The sequence below is a fragment of the Fukomys damarensis genome, unplaced genomic scaffold, assembly GCF_012274545.1.
Source record: "Fukomys damarensis isolate Sample0158 unplaced genomic scaffold, DMR_v1.0_HiC HiC_scaffold_37, whole genome shotgun sequence".
Taxonomy (NCBI): domain Eukaryota; kingdom Metazoa; phylum Chordata; class Mammalia; order Rodentia; family Bathyergidae; genus Fukomys; species Fukomys damarensis.
The window spans coordinates 71,605,133-71,629,323 of record NW_022900949.1 but is presented as its reverse complement, the minus strand read 5'-3'; the positions used below and the strand labels follow the sequence as shown (position 1 = coordinate 71,629,323).

The window sequence follows — 24,191 nt, the reverse complement described above, 5'->3', positions numbered from 1 at the left end:
ATGAAATGATGTGATACAATACCAATGTGGTGAGATATAAGGAAGTAACTTGCAAGGATTGTGCCTTAGCATTAGACTTCTCCATAAGGGTTATCGGAACATCCACAGTAAGACACCACTACAGTTGATCCGATAACCAGCTTTTACCCAGACGACTACCTAATGGACTGACCTTATGAGCAGGTAGCATATACAGTGATATTATGTCGGAAAAAGGGATGACTTATATTCTGGCAGAAGGAGCAGGATGGGGCAAAAGATTCGATCACAGTGCTCAGAGTGGTATGCAATTTAAATTTTAATAAATTGTTTATTTCTGGAATTTTTCATAAAATATTTTTGGATTCTCATTGCTTATTTTCCTTTTCCATGTCAGTACTTCATATATAACCAAAACTAGAGAAAAATTGTGAAAGAAGTTACTTCTGTATTACCCTTTTATTAGTCAGTTTTCTTATTGCTGGAATATAATACTGGACATCTCTGATCTAAGGAAGGTTAAATTTAATTTAGCTCAGTGTTTGAAGAGATACACTGCATGGTCAATAGGCTGCAAGGGAGGAACATCATGTTTAATTCATGGCAGCCAAGAAGCACAAAAAGGGAATAGCACCAGAGAGGAAGGGGCAAGATACCAGACACAGACTCTAAGACCACACCACCTTGACCCAGGGATACCCAGAAGTGTGCTCCACTAATGCCCTGAAGAAAGATCTTAAAATCAATCAAGTCAATATTCCAACCTTACCACCATATTCTATCCCTTTTCATTGTTACTCTTATATCCAAACACACATGATTAAACCATACTTAATCCCTGTACTAAAAAGAATAGCAACTTCATAATTTTGCCAACATAAAACAATTATTCTCCATATAACCAGAAATCCAGTAGTCTCTCAAACTCTCAGCAGTTGCAGCCTTTTTCAGAATTCAAAATCAATGTGTGTTCTGAGACCCAAGGTAAACGCATAGTTGTGAATCTCTGTTAAAAATCACAAACAAGTTATACAACCCCAAGATACAATGGGGCATGGTAAGCACTGTCTTTCCAAAGGGGAGGATTAGGAGGTTAGAGTTTGGTGGAAGAAAGACTGAATGAAACCCAGCATAGCAAACATTAAGTCTTATAACTCCTTGTTCCACATCCAGGACACATGAGGGTGAGATGTCAGTTTCAGAGGCCTTGAGTGGACCTACCCATACGCTTATTGAAGCTCACACGGACTCTTTCTGGGGCTGACTCCAATCTCAGTATACATTTTCAGTATTAGTTATCATTCTTGTTGTTGGAACACAATCCATAACACTCAGAATGTAAAGGTGGATACATTTAATTTGGCTAACAATTTCAGAAAATTCAGTACATGGTGTACAAGATCCAAGGCAGGAACATCATGGTGGAAGGGTGTAATGGAGAAAAGATGCTTAGTTCCTGGCAGCTGGGAAGCAAGTGGGGAAGCAGCACCAGACAAGAAGGGGTGAAGGAGCACATATAGGCTCAAAGACACATCCAGAGTGTGCTCCCTAAATTCCCCAAGGCAAGTCCCAAAGCCAATCAAGTCACCAATACACCCTAATCACCACAACCTTATTAAAACTATCTCTGACTTATTGGGCTTTTTGTGGGAAGTAAGGGTATCAGAGCTTCTATATGACCTAGAGAACCTATAGTTGGAACACGCATAAAGGGAGGCTCCATGAGTTTGGGCAATCAGATTTTGAGGAATAAGTTAGTGCTCTATTTTTTTGGGGGGTGTGGTTTGTTTGTTTTCAATTTTTCATTAATTACATTTTTGAGATGGATCTGATATGTAGTTGAGGTTGGTCTTCAACTTGTAATACCCCTGCCTGACCTTCTCAGTACTGGTAATATGGAGTTTCACCATATAGAAACCACCATATTTAAGTGCTAGATATTTTATTTCAATATACTTATCTACATAGATCAATTTTTATTTTTCCATTCAGCATAACCAACCCTAACCTTTAATCTGAATAGTGGCTATGACTCCAGCTAAAGTTAAATATGGTAGCACATTGAAATATTAGTAGGAAATACTTATTTAATGTATTAATAGCATTATGCAAAATTATACTCTTCATATATTAGGAAAGCAAATCTTATAAACATAATGACATTTCTTACCTTAAAATCAATATCTGAACAAAATGTCCATGTAACACAAATGCCAACAATTTTTAGTATATCCTTTCGCTCTTCATTTTGAACAGTAAACTTCTGCTTGAAGAGGTCCCACTTCTGAATAACATAACCTATTGGAACACCAGGAGGAGCCTGGATTTCTATTTACAATAGCAAAGAAACATAAGTAAGTGTAATAATAATTATAATATTTATCCTCAGTGAAAAAGTAAAAAATTCTTCCTGTACCACTTCACAGACATTCCTAGTAATTGCACACTGACCTCCTGAAGGCAACATGGGAAACAGCAGAGGTTACATCTCAGTGGTCTCTCCATAGTTATGACTTCTCGGCCCAAATTATCAAGAATCCTCAGAGTAAAAGGCCTATATTTTCCACAGAAATTTTGGATTAATATATTAGTATCTTCCACTGCCAAGTAAACTTTCTGTCCTAGTCTGTTCTTAATTTCATATTTGTTATTAGTTTCAATGCCTATTAAGACTAAAAACATAAAGGGGGGTTCATAATTATCATTTTGTTGAGAATAGCGAATCTCTCCTATATTATATAATATCTAGCTATACCAGCTTTAGATGATATTTGCAGCAGCACAAGGAAGAGAAAAAGGAAAGGTGCTTTAGAAGTAACTCAGACTGAGAACAAAGACAAAAAAAAAAAAAATAGGAGAAACTGTTCCCATAAGAAAAAAATTGAGCCCTCATGTAAACCATGAAAAACAATTCTTATCTCCTTATTTGATAGACGGTCACATAGAAAGACTTTGCTGAAGAGAACTGATGTAATGCTGTAGGTGGTCTCCATGGCGCCTGGTGTGTAGATAAAATGCCTACTTTTGGTACAGCATCCACGTATTATGGAGGAATTACAGAAGTTTTGCTACATTTATATTCTATGAAATCTTGTATTTTGTATTAAGTAAATTGGCTTGAAACATTTTAGAAACTATACTTTGGTCTTATTTTTTGTACCACATTTGAGCAAGGTATTAAGGTTTATTCTCAATGCAAACGTGTGAAAAGGGAGGGAAAATGGAAGGGTAATTAGAACAGCACGCTAGGCCTGAGCACCGTTGCTGCACTCAGCTCTAGTTGGAAGTGGGGGATGGGTGTTAGCCAAGAGGAGAAGATATCTGGAAACATGTTGTAACTCAATTAATACAAGAGAAAAAAATGGGAACAAAGTCTTTGTAGATAGGGAGGGGTGGAGGGGTTGAAGGGAGGTTAGAGGAATGGGGAAAAAATAAGAACCAAGATGGATTATGTAAAGGTGCAAATTTCCAACGATGAATGTCATTATATAGCATATCTTACGTGTACCAATAAAATTAATTAAAAAAAGAAAGCCTACTTTTTACAGCCAGAAACTAGCAATTAATATTTAAATTCATGAGTAGCCTTCAGATACTGGATTTATAATTTATTAGATGACTCACCAAAATAACAAGAGCTTAAAAGAAAAGAGGCCAAAACCACAACCTGTATGCATGTTATATGTTAGAAGTTTTAGTCTGGCGGAGAAAGACTGCAGGAGTTCTATCACTATGAACTTTTTAAAATGTCTTTGATTAGATTTAGACAGATGTGAATTCTGCTGTTAAAAGGACAAACCTTCTATCTCATAAGTATATATTTGGTAAGAAAAAAAATGAAACTGATTTTGAAAGTATTTATTACTTAAATGATTGTTTCATTAAACAATCTCAGAAATTTCACCTCATTCAATTTTAAAACAACATGGGTAATATAATCTCTACATTTTATTCTGGGTACATAACAAGTGAAAATAAAACCAGAAAATTCCATATTTATGTCTTTCAGTTCTATTAAGCTTTGAATTGAGAAAAAATGTAAGTGCATGCTTAGCTTCTAGAACTTCTTTAGAAATCATCTTCTTTATGCTACTTATATGGAAAAAGAATATATTCTATAAATTTGGGGAAAAAAGAAACAGGAAAATTTAGGATGTCTCTTTTAAAAATTAAGAATTAAATAACTTTGAAGATTACTTATAATTGATGACAAAGGAACACATATTTCACATTTATAAAGTATGTAAATCTAAAGAGATATGGAATATGTTATATGCATGGTACTTTGCCATTTGATTTTATGACATAAATAACATATGGTAAAATAAATCATATTCAAATATTTAGAATACAAATTATCAAATATGGCCTCATTTCCAGAGAAATGCTAGTTTAGAGAAGGTAAACAAAATCAACATCACTGTACGAGCTCAAAAATTTATATTATAAAATTCTAATATAATAAGTGACAATTAAAAATCCCTTTCTCAGCTTGTACAATTGATGTTCTAATTTCTATCAGTGGAAAGGAACTCGGAAACAGATGAAGATGGTTTTTAATAGTCATAGTCTGCAAAGCAGAAGAGTTTTATTACACTCATATCTAAAGGAAGACACTATGGTTCAGAAATCTTTGTAGATCTTATTTCCCAGGCAGCTGTCCTGAATCATCTAGTTGCTTCCTAGGTTATTCTTGCACCTGGAGTGCATTGGCCACAAGGCGCTATTTAGTTGCATCCGGCCCTCTCAAAGGACCAGTAGGGCTCCTATAGAAAAAAGAAGTGCTCTCCAGGCTTTCATCCACCATCCTCCAGTACTGCAGGGCCTCTGATCTGACTAGGTAGATAGTCCTTAGCACATGGATCATTTTATAGCACTTATCTGAACTCCTAGGAGGAAATGTGGGCATGAACAATACTTTTCCATTAAAACCCTATCCATTCAAAAAGTTCATTCTCTTTGGAAATTTAGTAGTTAAAGTCCACATGGTTCTATGCCATTTCCAAGTTGACCACAAAGTAGAAATCCAAACCTAAAGAAGTAGAAGTCAGGTAAAGTGACAGAATAATTTAAGATGATTGTTGAGGGGGAGAAAAGCAAAACTGGTAGTGAGCTTGTCTGCAAAAATCTCTTTTTAAAAGCATCATCAATACACTGGTTACATACTTTCCAGAAGTTCAATTCTCTGGTGAACCAGAGCCAGATCTATCTGTTAAGAGAAAAAGAAAATTAAATGCATATAATCAATTATTAACACTTAACATTATCAATATTTCATGTTGTACTAGGCTTTAGTGAAAAATTAAATTTAACATTTTAATAGGTAAAATATGTATTGAAAGTTTTCACTTAACTTAAGTAAATTTAGATCAATAAAGCTAATTTACACTGGAATTCATTAAACAAAGTCTCTCTAGAAGAAGCTCAACATTTTTCATAACGTTTTTTACTCCTGGAAGAAAATTTCTAAATACAAGTTCCAAATGTTAAATGTGCTTGATGACTTCAGTTGTAATATGTAATAATTTTCTCTAAGTATTGTATGAGATCCTGATTTTGAAAATGTGTTTCAGAGTTTTCCTCAAAGAATATAATTATGGCTAAAATTGTTATATTTTATCCTATTTGAGTGCATTGTGAAAGGTTAAGTCAGGACAGTATGCCAAAGACCACCTGCTTTATTGAAAACCAGATACATATCATAAAACTTTTTTATATGTTTACAGATTGGGCACATACAACTTTATATCTGATTTTTACCTACCTCATTTCTCTTATCACATAAATGTTAAACCTCGCGTGCCACAATTCACTATCATTTAGTATAGCAAAGTAGTGATCTTCACTCCCCCTTATGTTTGGTATTTATAAAATGTAATGTTCTAAAGAAAAAAGCAACATTATAAATATAGCATTTTATTGGTTATTGAAGTGAATCAATTTATATATAAAATATGAACTCTTTATTGGGCACTGCTATTTGAACCTAATCCATAAGTTCCTTTCAAATTCCCAGAAAACTCTTCAGTTTTGGGATGAAAACACTGGGTTCAGTTCCAAAGCCCAGATTAAAATTCCAGTCTCACTTTCTCAGATTTTTGACCCTGGGTGAGATATGTAAATTCTCCTGACCTCATTTTTCTCTTCTGAAAAGTGGTGATAATTATATCCTGAAAGCATCAGAAATTTTATGTAAGGTTTACAAGGAATAACATAGTATTGCACTCAGGGCAAAAAAACCCTTGAAAATATTGCTTAACTAATATTCTCTATTGGCTATAATCACAAGTTGAAATCAAGATAATAAAAAATATAATGATATCTACATTTGTATTGTGCTTAAAAAATGAACATGACCTAGAAGAATTAGAACAATCTCTTAGCAGATGTTATACCATTTCAGATATTGATGATTTACTCCTTTGTTACTCTAGTTAAGTAAATTGGAAGCACGCTTGTATCATTTATAAGTGTTTATGTATTTGACATTACCTGACTTAAATATTCCAGTCCAGGTGGGCAGTTCAGTGAAGGTGGTAGCATTGGCATCCAGTGTATTCCTGCAAGTACATTTGGACAATTATATATTGACTAGCTTTGGACAGGAAACCAGCTTGGCTAGTACCTGAAGAGCTAGCTACAAGGATTGAGTAGTCAGCTAGGGGACCCAGATAAGCACCCTGAGGGCCAAGGTAACCAGCATGGGGACCAGCGTAGCCAGCCTGGAGACCTAAATGTGCAGTCTGGGGCTGAGTCACTAGGCTGGGGAACTTGACAGGCATTCTGGGACCAGAAGTAGCCAATGTTTCCTGGAGACCTGGAAATAGGAACAAATTAAATAATTTAAATCCTAAATTGCTGGGAATAAACACATCCCACTTAACTCAGCTTGCTTGGGGTTTTATCCTATACTGCATTCCTATCCTATTTCTCTTAGCCATTAAGAAACCAATAAATATTTAGATTAGAAATTTCAGTTTCAAAATTTAGCAACCTGAGTACTTTGGAAAACAAAGTTTGAGAAACAAGGAAGAAAAATATTATAAGAATCAAAAAATTTTAATGACTAACAAGCAGAATAGAGAAGAAAATTTAATGAGCATGTGCTTTATATTTCTCTGTGAATGTGTGATTACAAGTAAAGTTTATAAGCTTATTTATACAGTAATAATTCCATAGGAATGACATATATTTTAAAGTACTGTGATCCACAAATATTTTAACATTGAAATCCATGCAAAATTTTAAATAAGAATGTAACCTCTATGTACAAAAAACATGTACTAATGAAAGTAAATAAAAACATTTAAAATAGGCAACATATACTTTTAAATGGGATACTTCTGATAAAATCCATGCACCATTAAGAACTAAAGCTAATAACACTAAATTGTACAATAATGGATTTTCAATAACTTTTCAAAGGTATTCCTTCTATAATGAATAAATGTTTTTAATGATAATCATTAATTTATTTCAGTGTATCTATTAATTTTGTGGAATTAGGAGTTATAGCTGTCAATGAGGGAATCTCTTAGTGAGCTCATAATCAACTCAGGAAGACAAAAAACAAAGAAAAATGTATGCTGATGTGATGGATGGAGAAAATACATGGAGATGACTGGGTAGGAAGTAGTAATTTTAGATAGAAATTAAAAATTTAGCTTGATTGAAAAGATGGTGAGGAAGCCTTATGTAAAGACTTGGGAAGAAATGTTGCAGGAAGAAGGAAGAGCAAATGTAAAAACCCTGACTTTGGAATTTTGCACGTTAGGAAACAGTGAGGAACATCACAAGAGAGAGAGGAAGACCAGGAATGGCTTCCAGTAAAGCAGCAGGAAATAATCTAACTATTGAAAGGAAGTTTGTATTTTATTCCAAAATGTGATGAGCAGCCAAAGAATGAGTTCCATTTACGTAAATTCTGTGAGGTCTTTGAAAGTACTGAGTGTAGCAGACATCCCTGCCCAGCACTAGCACAGTAAGTGGCACATGCTTTTGCTCTCCATAATTTGGCTATATTGTTTTTTGTTAGGAGTCAGACCAAAGTCCTGTGTGACTCAATGGGTATGTCAGGCGGCAGACTGGGTGAGTATAGCTTCTCCCCTAATACCTGCCACAGAGACCTAACACCGGGTCTGTGAAGTGGCAGGGCTCTGCTAAATTAACGTACATCTGAGGTTAGCCAGATCCCAATTAAAACCCCTTCCCCTGGTTATGGCTTCTCACTGACCCGATGGGTTGCTGGTTAATCGTGACCGAGGCCCAGTTCCCACTTTTTCTCTCCCCACAAGATAAGCAGAGCCTCCTTGGCACCATACCAGATGTTTCATAATATATCACTAGATGACTTCAGCTCACCTTCTTTCCACGCTTGTAATCAATACACACTGGATACCCTTGGGGCCTTTTGTCTTTGCTGCCCAGAGGAACTTAGATCATCCCAAGACCCAGTTTTCTCTGTCTTGTTTTTGGTCTATATTCTTAGTTTGTGTTGTGTTGCCTCGTAGGAGACTAAGACCCACTGCAGGAGTTTCTGGTAACTTCCCTTTCCCGTTCTCTATGGTTGAGCATTATGATTAATGATGAAACAGAAGGAATCCCTGCTCTCACTGCCATATCAGGGAGGCAACATTACATTCACTTTTATTTTAGGGAGGTATTACATCAATGTCTTAGTTACTTATCTCTAGCTGCTGAGATAAAATACCTGACACCAACCTAAAATTAAAAGGGGAAAGGTTAATTGGGCTCACAGTTTGTAGAGGCCTCAGTCCATCATTGGCTGGCTCCAAGGCAGGGTGGTATGTGGTACAGGGGCAACAGTTTATGGAAGGCCAAAGGTAGCAAGGTAACATAGGCCCTTAGTAGCATTTTCTTCCCCTTTTATTTTATCCAGACTACCGCGATTAGGGCAGTGCCAAACCAATCAGTGCACTGATTTAGTAATCACACACCCTTAATCCCAGCACTTTAGATTCAGCCAACTCTGAAAAAGCCATATGACCACATGAGACTCCAGGGGGACTTCTAGATACAAATCATGACATTTCAGTCCTCACTCCCAAGGCTCACGCACATCCACTTATGTAAAAAGCATTTTGTCCTTCCTTAAGAGTTGCAAAAGTCCTAACAGTTTCAGCATTGCTGAAAATTCCAAATTCAGAGTTTCTCTGAGATGAAAGGCAAACTCAGCTACAAGCCCTTATATGAATGAAAAGAAAGTTAACACTGTCAACGTTCAATGGTACAAAATAAATATTTCCATTCCAAAATGTACAAATGAAGATACAAAAGAATAGCACCAAAGCTAGTCCAAAAACTAGCAGGGTAAACATTACATTCCCCAGTCCAACTTCTCAGCAGCCCCTATAACTTATGGTAAGTTGTGAACTCCATCCGAAGAGTTTGGGTGGCTCCACTCCTATGGCACTGCTAGTGATTGTAGCTCTCATCACTTCTTTCTTGAGCCAGCTCTGCTCATTCCTTGTTTTCCTCAGATGATCCACTTTTCTGGCTTCGCCAAATTTCTGAGGTCTCCACTGTACCTTCAGCTTCCCACTCCCCTCTCAGGGGCACACTGCCTGGTCTCCCAGGACTTTTTCTACCTTCCTGACCCCACAACTCCTGCTTTCAGTGTGTCCCTAAAAACAGCACCGCATGGATGATGCCAAAGTCTGATGCCAGCTGGAGCAGTACCCTGGCTTCCTTCTCTCTTGGCTGTAGGGGTCCTTTGTCTATTAACCAAATCCCAAGCAAAAACTCCTGGCCATTCTAGAACATAGTACTCTGGGTCTCTCTTCTCAAAGTCTTTCACTTTTGCAATTTTGAGACTGCAAAGGGTGGAGTCCTGTTGCTTCTTTCGATGCTTTCACACTATCTTTTCTATTCTCCTCTTCCTTCTCAGAAATCAAGTTTTCTCTGCTCTATCTTTACAGATCCTAAGATTAATGGAGCTTCCTTTCTGGTGAAACTCAAAACATTTTAAATCATTGTGCAGACCTCTTTGGTCTTGATTCTCAACATAAATCTGACTAAAAGCACCCAACAGTCACCACGCCACTGCCTCAACATTAGACTGCCCTGATATGTCTTCTGGCAGATTAATTATTCTGCCAGCCTTAATCTCAGTCTCAGCAAAAGTCTCTGGATATGAGAAAAATGTAGACAAACTTTCTGCCAAAGCATAATACACACCACCTGTAGTCCAACATCCAATGCCATCCCTCCCGACTGAAAACCTCCTGTGCTTGGTGTTTACTAACTTTCTGGTTTTCTAAGCTCTGACCAGAATCTTTCATATAGAACAGCCTGAGGCATTCCAGCTGTATTTTTTTTCAGCTGTCAGCACTGAGCTTTTCCTAACTCTTCCCCTTCCCACCAGCCAGATCCAAAAGTTCCCATGCAAATGGTCAGGTACGGTCACAGAAATGATCCCACTTCTCTGGTACTAAATTTTGTCTTAGTTACTCTTCTCATTGCTGAGGCAGATACTCAATATCTAAAGTTAAAGGGAAAACAATGATTTTTTTAGCTCTCAGCTTGCAGAGGTTTCAGTCTGTAGTCTGCTGGCTCCAAGGCAGAGTGGAACCCTGCAGAGTGGCATCACAGAGGAGAAACAGTTCATGGAACCCAAACAGCAGCAAAAGCTACAAGGGGATTACCAGAATTAGGGAGGTACCAACCCAATCACATACCCTAAATCCTAATATCACACACTCTAGATTTAGCCACATCTGAAAAAGCCCTGTGACCACCTGAGGCTTTGGGGGGACGTCTAGATACAAACCATAATATCCAGTGTGATTTTTAAATTCGAATTGGAGAAAAATACTTTGAAGTTAGGGGTCTGCTGGGAGCAATGCACTGTAGATCACTATGGCCAGGCCTAACTCATACCCAAGGCCTGGCCGAGAAGAGGATGATTTTCCTTCCTGTCCATTCACCAGAGAAACATCAAGCATTATCTCCTGCAGACCCTAGTCATTCTCCCTGTTCCAATCAGGCATCCCCTTTCATTATTTTTTTTTTCAGATCACTGATTTTCATTCAACTTGAAATCCTGATTAGAATCAAAGTAGTTAGAATAAAGCATTACAAATATTACAGAATTACTACATTATTGTGATATGGCTTTACGTTGATCGTACGTATAGGAAAAAATAACATTAGAATTAAATCAATAGCAACATGTGCAAACCAAGCACATTAACCATGACCATCCTCAAATTGTTTCGGTTAGGCAATGGCTGATATTGCTGCACGCAGGTCAATCTTCTTTGAAGGACTTCATCCATTTAAAGAAAGTCCCTCCTCCTGGCCCACAATGGCGAGAGGTCTTCGATAACCTCCACTTAGGTTGCTTGCAGTCCTTGTCCCCAGTGTTTTCTGATACATCTGAGTAAATAACTTCACCTGCAGTTTCAGTTTTGTCTCATCAGGACAAAGAGTTTCCACCAACTCTGTAAATTTTGCTGTTGTTTTTATCTTCTTCTTTGTCTTATTCTTTAAGTTTGTTAATCTCTCACCATCTTCTCACTTGGGGAACCTTTAAGCCACATGGGCGTGGAAGGCATCGAAGTTTTATGACTGTATATGTTAAAGGTAGCTATTAATATAGGGAGAGGAATAGTGTTATGACTTGGATCAAAACTTCCTTTCAAAAATCTCAGGTGGTCAGAGGCAGCCTTTTAGAATGTGATCAGATGGTGAGGGCTTTAGCCAGTTCAGTGAACTAAAACAATGAGGAACTCAGCTGAATGGGCTGTTAAGAGGTGGGGTGAGAATGGTTGCTATTTCTCAAATCAATAGATTAAGCATATTGCATTATCTGAAATAGGGTAACAGTTTCATTTTTATAAAGCTGAATGGACATATCATTAATTCATTTCCTACCAAACATGTGTCATTTATTATTTGCAAACTTCTGTAGTTAGTGTCTTCCATACTGTCTCATTTAATCTCCAAACACAGTGTTAGTTGAAACATGTTATCCCTAATTGTAACTGAGACTGAGCTACTAAAGAGACTGAGGTCCTGCAAGGACTGAGTCTTTGAGCTACTGTAACTTGTTCAAACCGCACAGAATGCTAAGTGACGAGTGCAGAACATGAAGTCTGATTCAAATCTTCTCGTTTTTCTACGAAAATCATGGGTGATATTTAGTAGTCCAATGGCCCCTCAGTACCTATAGGAGTTTGGTCAGGACATTCTGTGGTACCAACACCTAAGAATGAACAAACCTTTGTATAAAAAGATTCAAATATTGCATATGATCTATGTATACCCTCCAATATTCTTTGAATCATTTCTAGGACATTTATAATACCTAATATAAATGCTAAATAGCTGTGACAGTATATTCTTTAGGAAACAATGTCAAGTAAAAAGTGTGCACATGTTCCATGCAGGTAATTTTTTTGGGGGGGTACCAGGGATTGAACTCAGGACGTTGTGCTGCAAGTGAGGCAGTGGCACCGCTGAGCTGAATTCCTAGCCCATGTAGATAAAATTTAGGTTTTGAATATTTTAATTCTATGGTTGGTTGCTTATAAGGAAACTTATACACTGATCACAAAATATTTACCTCCTAAAAAGTGTACATTTTAAATAGGCCAATTCACATAAATTTTATCTTTAGAACAATGCCTATAGCATAGTGAGCTCTCAATTTTAACTTATCAAATTGTTAACATCATTGTTACATCAGGACGTATGACACAGATATATGTGGCCTTGGTCGTGTGAAAAAAAACAAAAACAAAAACAAAAAACCTCTATTTTTCTACAAAACTCTCAAGTCTCATTAGATCTGAATTTAATTTTGTGTACCTAGTTTTAGTTAGCTATGGGATGGGTTAAATCATTTTCTAAGTGGCTTGGATGAATATCACAGGCTCGTTAGTAACTCTTTGGATACAAACCTTACAAGAGTTTACAGCAGAGGTTCTCAACCATGGCTACACATTAGAACTATTCGGCATTAAAAACTTACCAGCCGCTGAGTTCAGAGGTCTGATTTAATTTTTCTAGGTTGGTGATTTCTTACTAGCACTTTTAAGTATTTCTGGGTGACACTGGACGAAAACTACAATCTTAGAGTCTTGTTGCTTATTTTGCGCATATTCTTTTAACTGTAAACATCAGAATGAGATCTATAGACTGTTGGGAGATTTTTAAGAAAATAAAACTCTTTTCTCGGAGAAGAAAACCAAGTGGGTACACTCTTTTATCCTAACCAGATCACCTTTGATATTAAGTCCCCAGGATGTTTTTCTACTAAATCTGGACATGCCCAAAACTTGCCATTAACGAAAGTCTAGTAATACGTTGATAACTTCAGTTTTTTAATGAAAACCTTTGAATTATTTTATACAATGGCTAAAAAAAATCATTCCCTACTACATAGTGATATACCTCAACTACTTTTCTTAGAATTGTAAAGTATGATTTATCATATACATGAAAATAAGCTTTTATGGGTCTTATAAAATTAAAATGAAAATTATTTCCAGGTAGCCATGTTTCTATTGATTTAAACTTCCAGTTTTAAACAGCTTTATCATTTTTATTCTGTTCTCATTGAACACTTTCCAAATACAAAAACATCTGGGGACAAATCACCTAAATGTCATTACATGATCAGAATTTTCAGAATAGGTGAATGAAATGATGAGTACAATATTTCACTTATGATCTGTGTCTTGGAGTTGAATTTATATGCAGACTTGTATTTCCTTTGCTAAGTGTAAGCTTGCTATTGACTTTATCAGTTCTTCTTTATACTTTTTATCATCCTCTGTAATAAAAAATTGCTTATATGGAATGCACATAATGCAAAAGAAAACCAGGAGTAACAAGTTACCAAAAGTTTTAGTGTAATTTTAAGAAAAAGAAACACTAGAATAAAGACCCATTCCCCTCCCCTTATCAGTACCTATTGATTACTGTTGCTTTACTTCTTTCTTCACATATTTTACCTGGTGGTGCTGGTGGGGGACAGTAAGGAGGCGGTTGAGTTGGCAAATTTGATTCTGGGTGAGGAATATCCATTTGCATGTCTGAAATTCAAGGAGAAATAAATAAATGTGTTTAAAAAGAGTATATATTAAAAACAGCAATGAATTTTCCTTAGATAATTTTCATTTGTGTGATGTGCTGTATTGAAACAGGGCAAGTAGGATGGGTGTGGTAGCACACACCTGCAAGCCCAGCACTCTGCTTGGCTAAGGCAAGAAGATCACAAGTTTCAGCACAGGCTGCAACTCATTACATAGCAAGACCCTGTCTCAAAATAAAGTACAAAGGAAGGCTGGGAATGTAACTCAGGGTGAAAGCCCCAGGTTCGATCCTCCAAATCACCAAAAAAGAAATAGGTAATTTATCTTCACTTTGTTTGTATTATCAGAGAAAATTTGCAGTAGAATCCTGTTCCAAATAAGTTATCTCTGAAATAACATGAGACAGCTTAGTTATTGGGACTCACTTTCAATTTTTTCAAACATAGCTATGACATACAGTTCCATTCTTTGATTTTGCAGTATTAGGAAAAAAGATAGCTTTCAAAATACATATAGGCTATGAAGCAAGACATAAATGAAAGAAGTTAGAGGTGATGGTAATTGTAGGAATAAGAAAGATAAGTATAATCATTTCTGGAATTATTTTTTTAAATATTTAAAATAATGCAAGGACTTCAGTGTATACCATTTCATGCTTATCCTGGACCCATACAAATAAGCTTGAAGAATATAAAGTTTCTAAAATATACTTGATTCTCACCTATGAAAACCACGATACTTAATTATACTAAACATATTAAAGTTTGTTGTCTGTCAATTAATGTGAATTGGATAATTCTTAACGCATGAACCATTTTGGTTCTCAGCCTCCTACTTCTTCATATGCATGTCTCTCCTGTAATTCCATTATCCACACCAACAAATGCATAAATATGTATGAACATCTCTTATGTTACTCTGGGTATAGTTGCTGGGCTATAATGACTTTGTCTTACTGAAAGTTATGGTCCAGTAGATACTACGCTTACATTATCCTTTTGGTTTTCTAGTACACGTATAAAATCATTTGTTTTCATATTATGGTGACATGACATGAATAAAGAAAATTATCTTATTCAACATTTCAATCTGATATGTTCTGTATATGTCTCTATTGTGCACTTTCTAAGACCACGCAACTCGTGGGTTTATGAGGAAGGCTGGATTGCAGCCTTCTCCTTTCTCCGCTGTTCAGTTGTTTCATAGTAACTTCAAGAAAATTCAGTCCACACAGACTAGAAAATTCTGATAGCAAAGAATATCTTACTCAAATTAGGACTTTTCCTTGAGCAGACACTAAAAGACACCCCAAATTATCATAGTTCTCTGAAATATCACAGGCCATTTGATTCAAACCATCTTTGCTTATTTCTCAGTTGCAAGTGGCAATATTAACTGATTACTTTTTACTTTTTTTCATCACATATTTTACCTTGTTCTGTTGATGGTGGACAGTTAAGGGGATGTCCAACTGGCACAGTTGTTTCTGGAGGAGGAATATCCATTTGCATGTCTACAATTCAATAAAATAAATATATGTTTAAATAAATTATACATTCAAAAGCCTTGTGTCTAGCTGTTAAGATATTGCCTACAGCCTATACTCACCAACCTTCATTTAAAAACAAGAAGATTAGATTCAGAACAGATCCCAAACAAACACACTTCTGAGCTCACAACTTTACCCTTAAATGGCGTGTCACATTTTGGCATCACTTAACTGGTAGCATTACTTAGCATGCAGCACACACACACACACACACAAGCACACTCAGGAGCAGAAAGAGCAATAAATCAGCAGCTCATGATTTCTAGATTTGGGTATCAAAACAATGATCCTAGTTTCAGAGATTACAGGATGAATTCTTGCAAAGAGAAAATAAGTGCATAGGCAGTTGTTCATGTAGAACAGATAGTTTAGGAATTATAGATAAATTTCTATATTTTTGAAATGCAATTTAAAACAGCTTATACACAGCATAAGACTTTCACATTGCCTTTCAGCTATATTATTTTTACACTTCAAATGTATAAATACATAAGATTACAATCTAGGCATATTCATATATATATGTGCACATTTTATTTATATTTATGAGCATATATGATTATATTCACATATAATTTTATATTCGAAATTGAAGAGTTGACCATAAGCAAATGAATTTTTAAAAAATTGAGTGGAAGTAACTGGAAATTTCTCATCTATAAAACAGTTTAATTGTATATAAACAGATTTTACAAACAGCAACTAAGAGAAGATCCTAAAATTCCATGTGGGAAAACAAAGGAGTTAGGTTCTCAAGATTATCTAATATATCTACCAAGTTTGACATTGTAGTGAGAGATGAATTTTTTAGCCAACTCAAAAAAAAAAAAGGACAACAGAGATAATTTCAAAAAAATAGGTTTTAATTTTTATTTTCCATATGTATAGTATTTTTCTTTTGAGTACTTGAATTTTTAAAATGTGTATGTATGTATATATTTATTTATTTTGGTACTGGTGATCGAACTCTGGACCTTGCGCTTGAAAGGCAGTCAGTGGAACCACTGGGCTAAATCCCCGGCGCTACTTTGAATTGTTAATAAGGCAAAAAACTTTTATTACATACTTGTTATATAAACATTTTATTTAGAATTTTAAAAGAAAAAAGTGAGAATATTATAGTTGGTATTCATTTAAGCCTATGTATGTTATGAAATATGTATTAGAGCATATGAATGTTATTACAATGAACTAGCAAGTATATTATCTGTTAATGAGTATGCCTTCAATAGTTCTTATGTATTAAAACATAGAATGAAAACATATACTGGCTGAAATACAGTATATATTATGCAATATATTTACCATTAAGCTTAATATTTAGCTTTTCTTAGGCTTTCTTATTATTAATGAAAAATTAATGGCAATGGTTATTCATGTACACATTCTCTATAGTTGAAATACTTAATTAGGCATTGGATTCTAAAGTATAAACACTACAAAGCAAACTATATACTTTTGGGAACTGAATGAACACAGTGGCAATTAACAAGTTACAGATTTAACATCATGGAAAGGTAGAAAAGCAAATGTTTAAATTATGTTGTGATTTAAACAGTTCTCAAAAATAAGAGATGATCTCAGCAAATGTCAATGAATTTATAAATCAAATATGAGTCTTGAAACAAGGTAATCTGGAAGTATAAAGTCACACTCAAGGAATAAACATTCTTATTTATCTAGTCTAGTTTACAAAATCATTTAAACCCTTTGGAGTACAATTCATAAACTAATGCTATGCATCATATCAGGTACATATTAAGCATCTAGTGTTGTAAGATCCTACCTAATGAAGACCAATTGAGAAGACACATAGTGTTCACTTTTCTTGGAGTCAGAAATCAACTCCTCCTTGGCCGGAATCTTATTAAGGCCTTTTCTTCCTGTCTGGTTACATCATCTTGAGTTTTAAAACATAAGCTAGTGAGGGTAAGCTCACACTGGAAATACTATTTCAGAATAGAAGCTAGACTCTTACTGTACAGAAGGTTTATGTGCAACAATTACATAATATCACAAGCACTAAAAAATGATATGTTCTAAATTCTGGTGCAAAACATAAAGTGACCCTTGCACCTTTACATGTGCCAGTTTAAGTAAATTGCAATGCATCCAATAAATAAAGTTATCTAGCTTGTAGATATCTGCTTTCTTGTTATAATAGTCTTTTGATTTAATCAACATTAATGTATCTATTCCAAGACATGTCACTCAGTTTTGGAAATAACTGAGTGTGTCACTTGTTGAATTAATTAGTTAATAAATTTAACATGAAAATAAAATCAACATTTTAATTGTTAAATAATATCTTCTAATAATCTCATTAGAAAAGTTTCAGAAAGATGTCAGGAAAAGTAGAAATTATATTTATGAACCACCTACAGGAAAAAGTCTATCATAAAGTCTAACTATATATTGTACCAGTTCAATCATAACTACTCCAGAACAAACAAAACTTTAAAATAAAATCTGTTTCCTGAATCTTTTTACCTAATTATGTTATATGAGAACGTTGGAAGGAATTCAGACATTGTACACTACAAAAATACATCTCTATTAGTCTTTCTGTCTTTGATCCATTTTAATTTTAGTTAAGTATATGTTGAGAAATACTGGTGTAGATTTAGTCTTTGGCATTGAATGGCCAGTCACCTTTGCCAATACCTTTTATTTATTTTTATTCATTCATCTATTTATCTATCTATTATTTATTTATTCATTTATTTATTTATGCAGGTACCAGGAATCCAACTCAGGACCTTGTGCTTGCCAGGCAGGCAAGGATCCACTGAACTACATCCCCCAACCCCCAACACCATTTATTAAAGAGGCTGTCTTTCCTCCAGTATATGAAAATCAAATAGTTAAATATGCTTTGAGCTGTGTCTATTCTGATCCATCCATCCCCATATATGTTTTTGTGCCAGTATCATGCTATTTTTATCACTATAGCTTTGCAATATAACTTCAAGTCTGGGATTGCGATGCCTCTGGCTTTGCTCTTGTTACCCAGGACTGCTTTTGCTATTCAGGGTTTTTCTAATTTCATAGGATTTTTAGGGTTGTTTTCTCCAGCTCTATGAAGAATGCTGTTTATATTTTGATTAGAATTGCATTAAATCTGTATATCAATTTTGGAATAATGGCCATTTTTATTATTGTGATTCTATCTGATAAAATGAGTAAAACTCTTGAAGTCCTAGACATAGGTAAGAACTTTCTGATTAGAACCCTGCTGCACAGGAAGTAGTACAAAGAATCAATAATTGGGATCATATAAAATGTTAAAGCTTCCCCACAGCAAAAGAAACAGTCAACAGAGTGAAAAGAAAGCCTACAGGACAGGAAAAATTTTGTCAGCTATACCTCAGACAGAGCACTAATATTTAGAATATATAAAGAATTTTACAAAATCAGACCTCTCACAATAAAAGACCAATAAAAAACAGGCAAGTTAAAGTAATAGACACTTTACAGAAGAAGAAATACAAATGGCCAACAAATACATGAAGAAATGCTCAACATCTCTGGTCCTTAAAGTGTAAAATATACAACACTGAGATTTCATCTTATTCCAAAAAAATAGCTATCATCAAGAAATCAAACAATAACAAATGCTGGTAAGGCTTCAGGGAAAAATGAACCTTCTACCTTGTTGATGGGTGTGTAAACGACCATGGAAATCACCTTGGAAAATTTCCACCATGAAAATCAGTACAGATATTTGTAAAAAAAAAAAAAATACTGAAATTCCATTTGACCCAGCTGTTCCCTTCTAGATATTTTCTCAAAACTGTTAAAGATATCAGAGTACAGTGATATATGCATACTCATGTTTATAATAGCAAAATTCATAATAGCTAAGTCTTAGAAGCAGACTATATGTCCATCAACAGATGAAGGCATAAAGAAAAAGTGATACAGATAATGGAGTACCACTGTACCATAAAGGATAAACTGGAGTCACTGGTAGGAAAATAGGTGCACCTTGAGATTATAATGTTAAGGAAATAAATCAAATTTCACAAGCTTAAATATAATGTGATATCTCATATGAGAAATTCAAATTATAAATAATGAGCAAAGTGAAAGATAATACAAAGTAAGAAGATAGATCTTTCTCAAATATGAAGAGAGTCAAGTGATGGAGGGATGGGAGGGAGGAAGGGGAGGAAAAGGGGATGAAAAAGGAATTAAAATTTATTATGTACATGTACTAACTCCACACAAAAATGTAAACATTATGCACTGTAAATATGTATTAATAAAAAATAAAATCATTCTGTCAAAAATATTAAATTCCTGCTGTGGGTTACATTATAATTGCAAGACACTCCATCAAAGAGAAGGAAAATCACTATGGAAACTTCCAGCTCATTCTACGTTAAAATCAATGCATCTTTTGTGATCTTGAAATGTCTCATTACTCCCAAAAAATATTTCTGGGAAATCATAAACATACGATTTAATTGTCAGAAACTACTTCCTAATTGCCTAAGAATATAAGGCCCTCCACACTTAGTTTCCCAAGACATAAGGTAAACCAGATCACATTCTTCTCAAATATCAAGAAGTCAATCTATGTTCTGAAATATTTCAGCTCTACATTAGTGCTTTAAAAACAATAGCCAGAAGGTTAGGTCGCTAACTTCTTCCAATAAGTGAGAATGAAAAGGGAAATTGGGAATAGGCCAGGAGGAGAAGGTAACATTTATTGAGATAAGTCACAAATTAAATAATTCCCTTGTACTTCTAATTATATTTTAGGTAAATTGTGTGCATTTTAAAAAGTTAGTAAATGTTAAAAATAATCTCAGGTCTTGATTACGGTTTGTATAATGTCTAAGCAAAACAAAAATGTTTGCATTTATGAAAATGGATGAAGCAAGGAATGGGTGAGCATCGGAGCACACCCACATGTGCACCCGTAATACGGGAGTCAGAAGTGTTCTGAGGCTGAATATAAAGTCAACACACCTTGTAACATGAAGTCTTCTGTGTTGTACATTTCTGTATTTTAGGCTCAAGAAAATAAAACAAATACACCTACAACCAATCTGAAAGAGGGTTGTATTTTACACTGCACTTTGAATAAAAGTATAGATCATACATCAGCTAAAACAAACGGAGATAGAAGTGATCAGGTGTTCCACCTCAAAACTAACAATTAAACCAAGGAGACAAAATAAACAAAATTGCTATTTAAGGTCATTTTCATTTGATTGTGTCGTACTTCTAAAAAGCCTTTCTGGGCAACCCAGCGCTCCTTCACAAATTTCATATTCTTCTTAGAAATGATAAAAATATTTATGGAGAAAAAAGTGGATTTTGAATGCTGTAAAGCTCACTGAGTTAAGATGGTTCATGATTTATATCCTTCACATTAATGTTCATATTTCACTGGAAAAAAGACAATAAACGATAGCTTTGAGTAAAGTTGGTTAGAGACAATGTTTGTGACAACCTCCCCTTACACGAAATAGAAAAGTGTTGAATTTCAATTTACTCTTGTGGCCACATATTTTTATTAGGCCATGTAAGACTTTTTTTTTCTAAGCAGGTATTAAAACAAAATTTGAAAAAATAAACAGAACAATTGTTAGTACTTATTACATAAAGTGCTGGATTTTAAATAGAGAATTATTTAGTGTAGTGCTATTCTACATGTGCATAAACATGCATATACACGAATACAGATATTTTCTATATAAATATTAATATATTATTTATGTGGTTTTCAAGGAATATTTATTAAAGGTATAGAGCATGTAAGGTCAATACCACACTTTAGATCAAGCACCATGCCAAGGCACCCAGGGAGATTGTTAATGCAATTTAATGTTTATATAAAATACTGAAGTACTAAAGTCAAAGTCATGATGCTATAAGAGGGGTTGTAATGGTAGTGGCACTGCTGGGAAAGTCAGACATGAACTGAAAATGTGTAAAGACAATACCACAGAGGTCTCGGTAAGCGTGTGTGGGGGGGTGAGATGGGATATAATAGACAAGGGGAACCTCACAGGTAGAAGTTGTGAGGCTGAAAATACTTTCGCTTGTTCAAGAAAGTAAAGGACCTTTGAGGTTGCAAGGCCCAGGGAGGAGGTGAGAAGAGCGCGGGGGCCAGTTCACACTTTAATGTCTCTTCACCTCTAGGCGAAGCTCTCTAAGAGATGTTGTTCTACTATACTCCTGTTTTATAGACTGCCTCTCTATCCAACTTCAGAAACTCATTCAATTCACCTTTCAATCCTTATTTAATTTCCTTTTTTTTTTTTTTTCATTGCTCAAACGCCACAACTGTTGGGAATGCCAGTGTGACATAGAGAAAGTTCAGCTGTAACGAAGGTTCAAGATGTAATGAGAAGGCCCTAGTTTGCCCTACATTTGTTACCTTAACCGATAAATTAGGAGTAAGGACTGTTCCTGGAGCTGGACAGCAGTCATGCCCAGACTGACAAGAATAACAATTCCTATAAGATGATGAGGTAGCCAGATAGAGAGCTAGATGAGGTAAATACTTCATCAAACATTTGAAATAATAACACACAGCTTTCATTAAGTTCTTTCTGTAGTGCCAGGTAAAGCTGTAACAACTTACATTAGTACGCTTAAGTCTTAAATCTTGTATCACTTGTGTTACACAATTTCAGAGATAAAACAAGTTGAAGAAAGTAATAGAGGCAAGATTCAAACTCCAGCAACCTGACCGTGGAATGCACGGTCACTATGCCATCTAGCCACTCTGCCTTTCCTACACCTCTGGTATTCTAGAATGTCAAGCACAGTTTGTGTTCTGGTCATAATTCCAATTAATACAGAGCATTCCGTGACAGCAAGCAGGATTTACTAGTTTTTCCTTCAAATCACTTATTATGCTGTCAGGAGCTGGGAGGCCCATCTTCTGCCCATGATTTGGGACTGCCCGTTGAGCTGTGAAGAACTGTAGCTAAGTGAAAACTGGAGCCTGCAGGGTCTCTTCAGGCAGGACATATCTTGTCATTGCAAGGGATTTGGGACCAGGTATTCTGCTAGGGCTCCTTGATGAGTGCCTGCTCCACTTTGGGGATCATTTGCCAGCTCTTGGACCTCTTTCCCAAACCTCCGCCACAAATTCTCTAGTCTAAGAGAAAACAAGGACATCTCCAGAGAAGAAAGTGGATATGGGTATCCCAAATTGCCCTCCAACCCCCACAAAATAGATTTGTTGACATTTGTGACAGAAAAAGAATTTCTAGAAATGTCAGTAAGAGACATAGATTTATTAGGCAGAGTTTGAAAGTGAGAGAAAATAAGAAAAGGAATTCTACTTATGTATATCTTGAGGAGCTAAAAGAGACACCACTTTGAAGCAGACAGTAAGACTAGTCTATTAACAACAAAAGGACTCATTTATGACCTCTCAAGGTGGGCCAAAGATAGGTAACTTTCCACTGGGTCGTGAGTAGGGCTTCATGTTTAGGCAATTTCCTTCATATAGGATGTGGATTACTGGCAATTCTCACTCTTGGTGACATCTGGACCTCCTCCTACCCTGCAGTTATAGTGCATCTGGGTCTTGAAATAAAGTAAGGAATGGGTTTGGGCATATTCCATCAATTGTTAGCAAGGAAGAACAGAGAAAAAGATATGTTTCCATCTGGAGTGAGTAAGAGGTCATGGGCTATGACTTGAGAATGTCTATCTCGTGGTCCATGAGGACTCTTGTTCTATTTCATTCCTTCTTCCAAGGAATAGAATTGTTGCTGAGAAATGGTTCTCTAGCCAACATGCATTTTCTTGTATCTAGATGTGGACATTTGTCTGAACCATTGCCAGTATAATTTAAGAAGAAACAAACTTGTTATTGATAAGCCCAGCACTTCTAAAAAATGTCCTTTCATAGTGCTATTACCCTCTCACCAGCTTAATGCAGGAGATGAAGAGACTATAAGGGATGGCATCCCTAAAAAATCAGATGAGTCTCCTCACCCTGAAATACCACAGAAGTAAAACCTGCCAGCAAATCAGAAGCCCCCACAGATTACAGGAAGTTGAAATTGAGCTTTAAAAATTAGGATTTTCTTTTGACTTTTCTTTTATGCTACTGATAGCTATCTCTCTAGGTGGTCATTTTGAAACAGAAATATTGAATGAGAGCTTTAAAATAGGATTTAAAAAATTAAGCTATTCCTCCAGCTTCTTCATGCTGAAAGTAAAAACTGTCACCCTCACCAGTTCTGGTGCCAGGAAAATTTCAAGAGTACCAAACTCTTTGGGCCAACGAACCTCTGGGCCTGTTAGCGGGCTCACTATAATCAGTATAAGCATATTTCCCAGCTTTTGTTCTATCCCCTCTATTAGTTGAAGTTTTTGAGTGTGTCTACCTGCTGCCCTATCAATTTGGCCAATTTGTGAATAAATAAATTTTTTCCTTTTATTTTATTCATTTGTTAATACTCTTCATGGTTGGCAGGGGCAAAAATTCAGTGAATTATCTACTCCAGTTATGGAGGCTGAGAAGGCCCATAACTTGTTTTTTGCAAGCAGGGAGGCCTCCCGTACTTGGTTTCATTCCAAGCCTGGAGCCCAGGGAACCAACAGAATCAGTGCTCTAGGCCTCA

The 24,191-nt window shown here is 35.6% G+C and overlaps 1 protein-coding gene across 1 annotated transcript in view; it reads right to left on the bottom strand.

The window, feature by feature from the left end:
* The window catches only part of LOC104863012 (phospholipid scramblase 1), a 30,359-nt gene extending 8,049 nt beyond the window's left edge, over positions 1–22,310 (bottom strand). The window contains exons 1-7 of the mRNA XM_010625269.1: positions 22,190–22,310; positions 15,472–15,552; positions 13,959–14,039; positions 6,472–6,539; positions 5,146–5,188; positions 2,427–2,651; positions 2,150–2,307 (exon numbers count right to left, since the gene is read on the bottom strand). Of these exons, the coding sequence (XP_010623571.1) occupies positions 2,150–2,307; positions 2,427–2,651; positions 5,146–5,188; positions 6,472–6,539; positions 13,959–14,039; positions 15,472–15,550 (654 nt within the window). The 5' untranslated portion in view covers positions 15,551–15,552; positions 22,190–22,310. The remainder of the gene's footprint in view (positions 1–2,149; positions 2,308–2,426; positions 2,652–5,145; positions 5,189–6,471; positions 6,540–13,958; positions 14,040–15,471; positions 15,553–22,189) is intronic.
* Between the last annotated feature and the right edge of the window lie 1,881 nt (positions 22,311–24,191).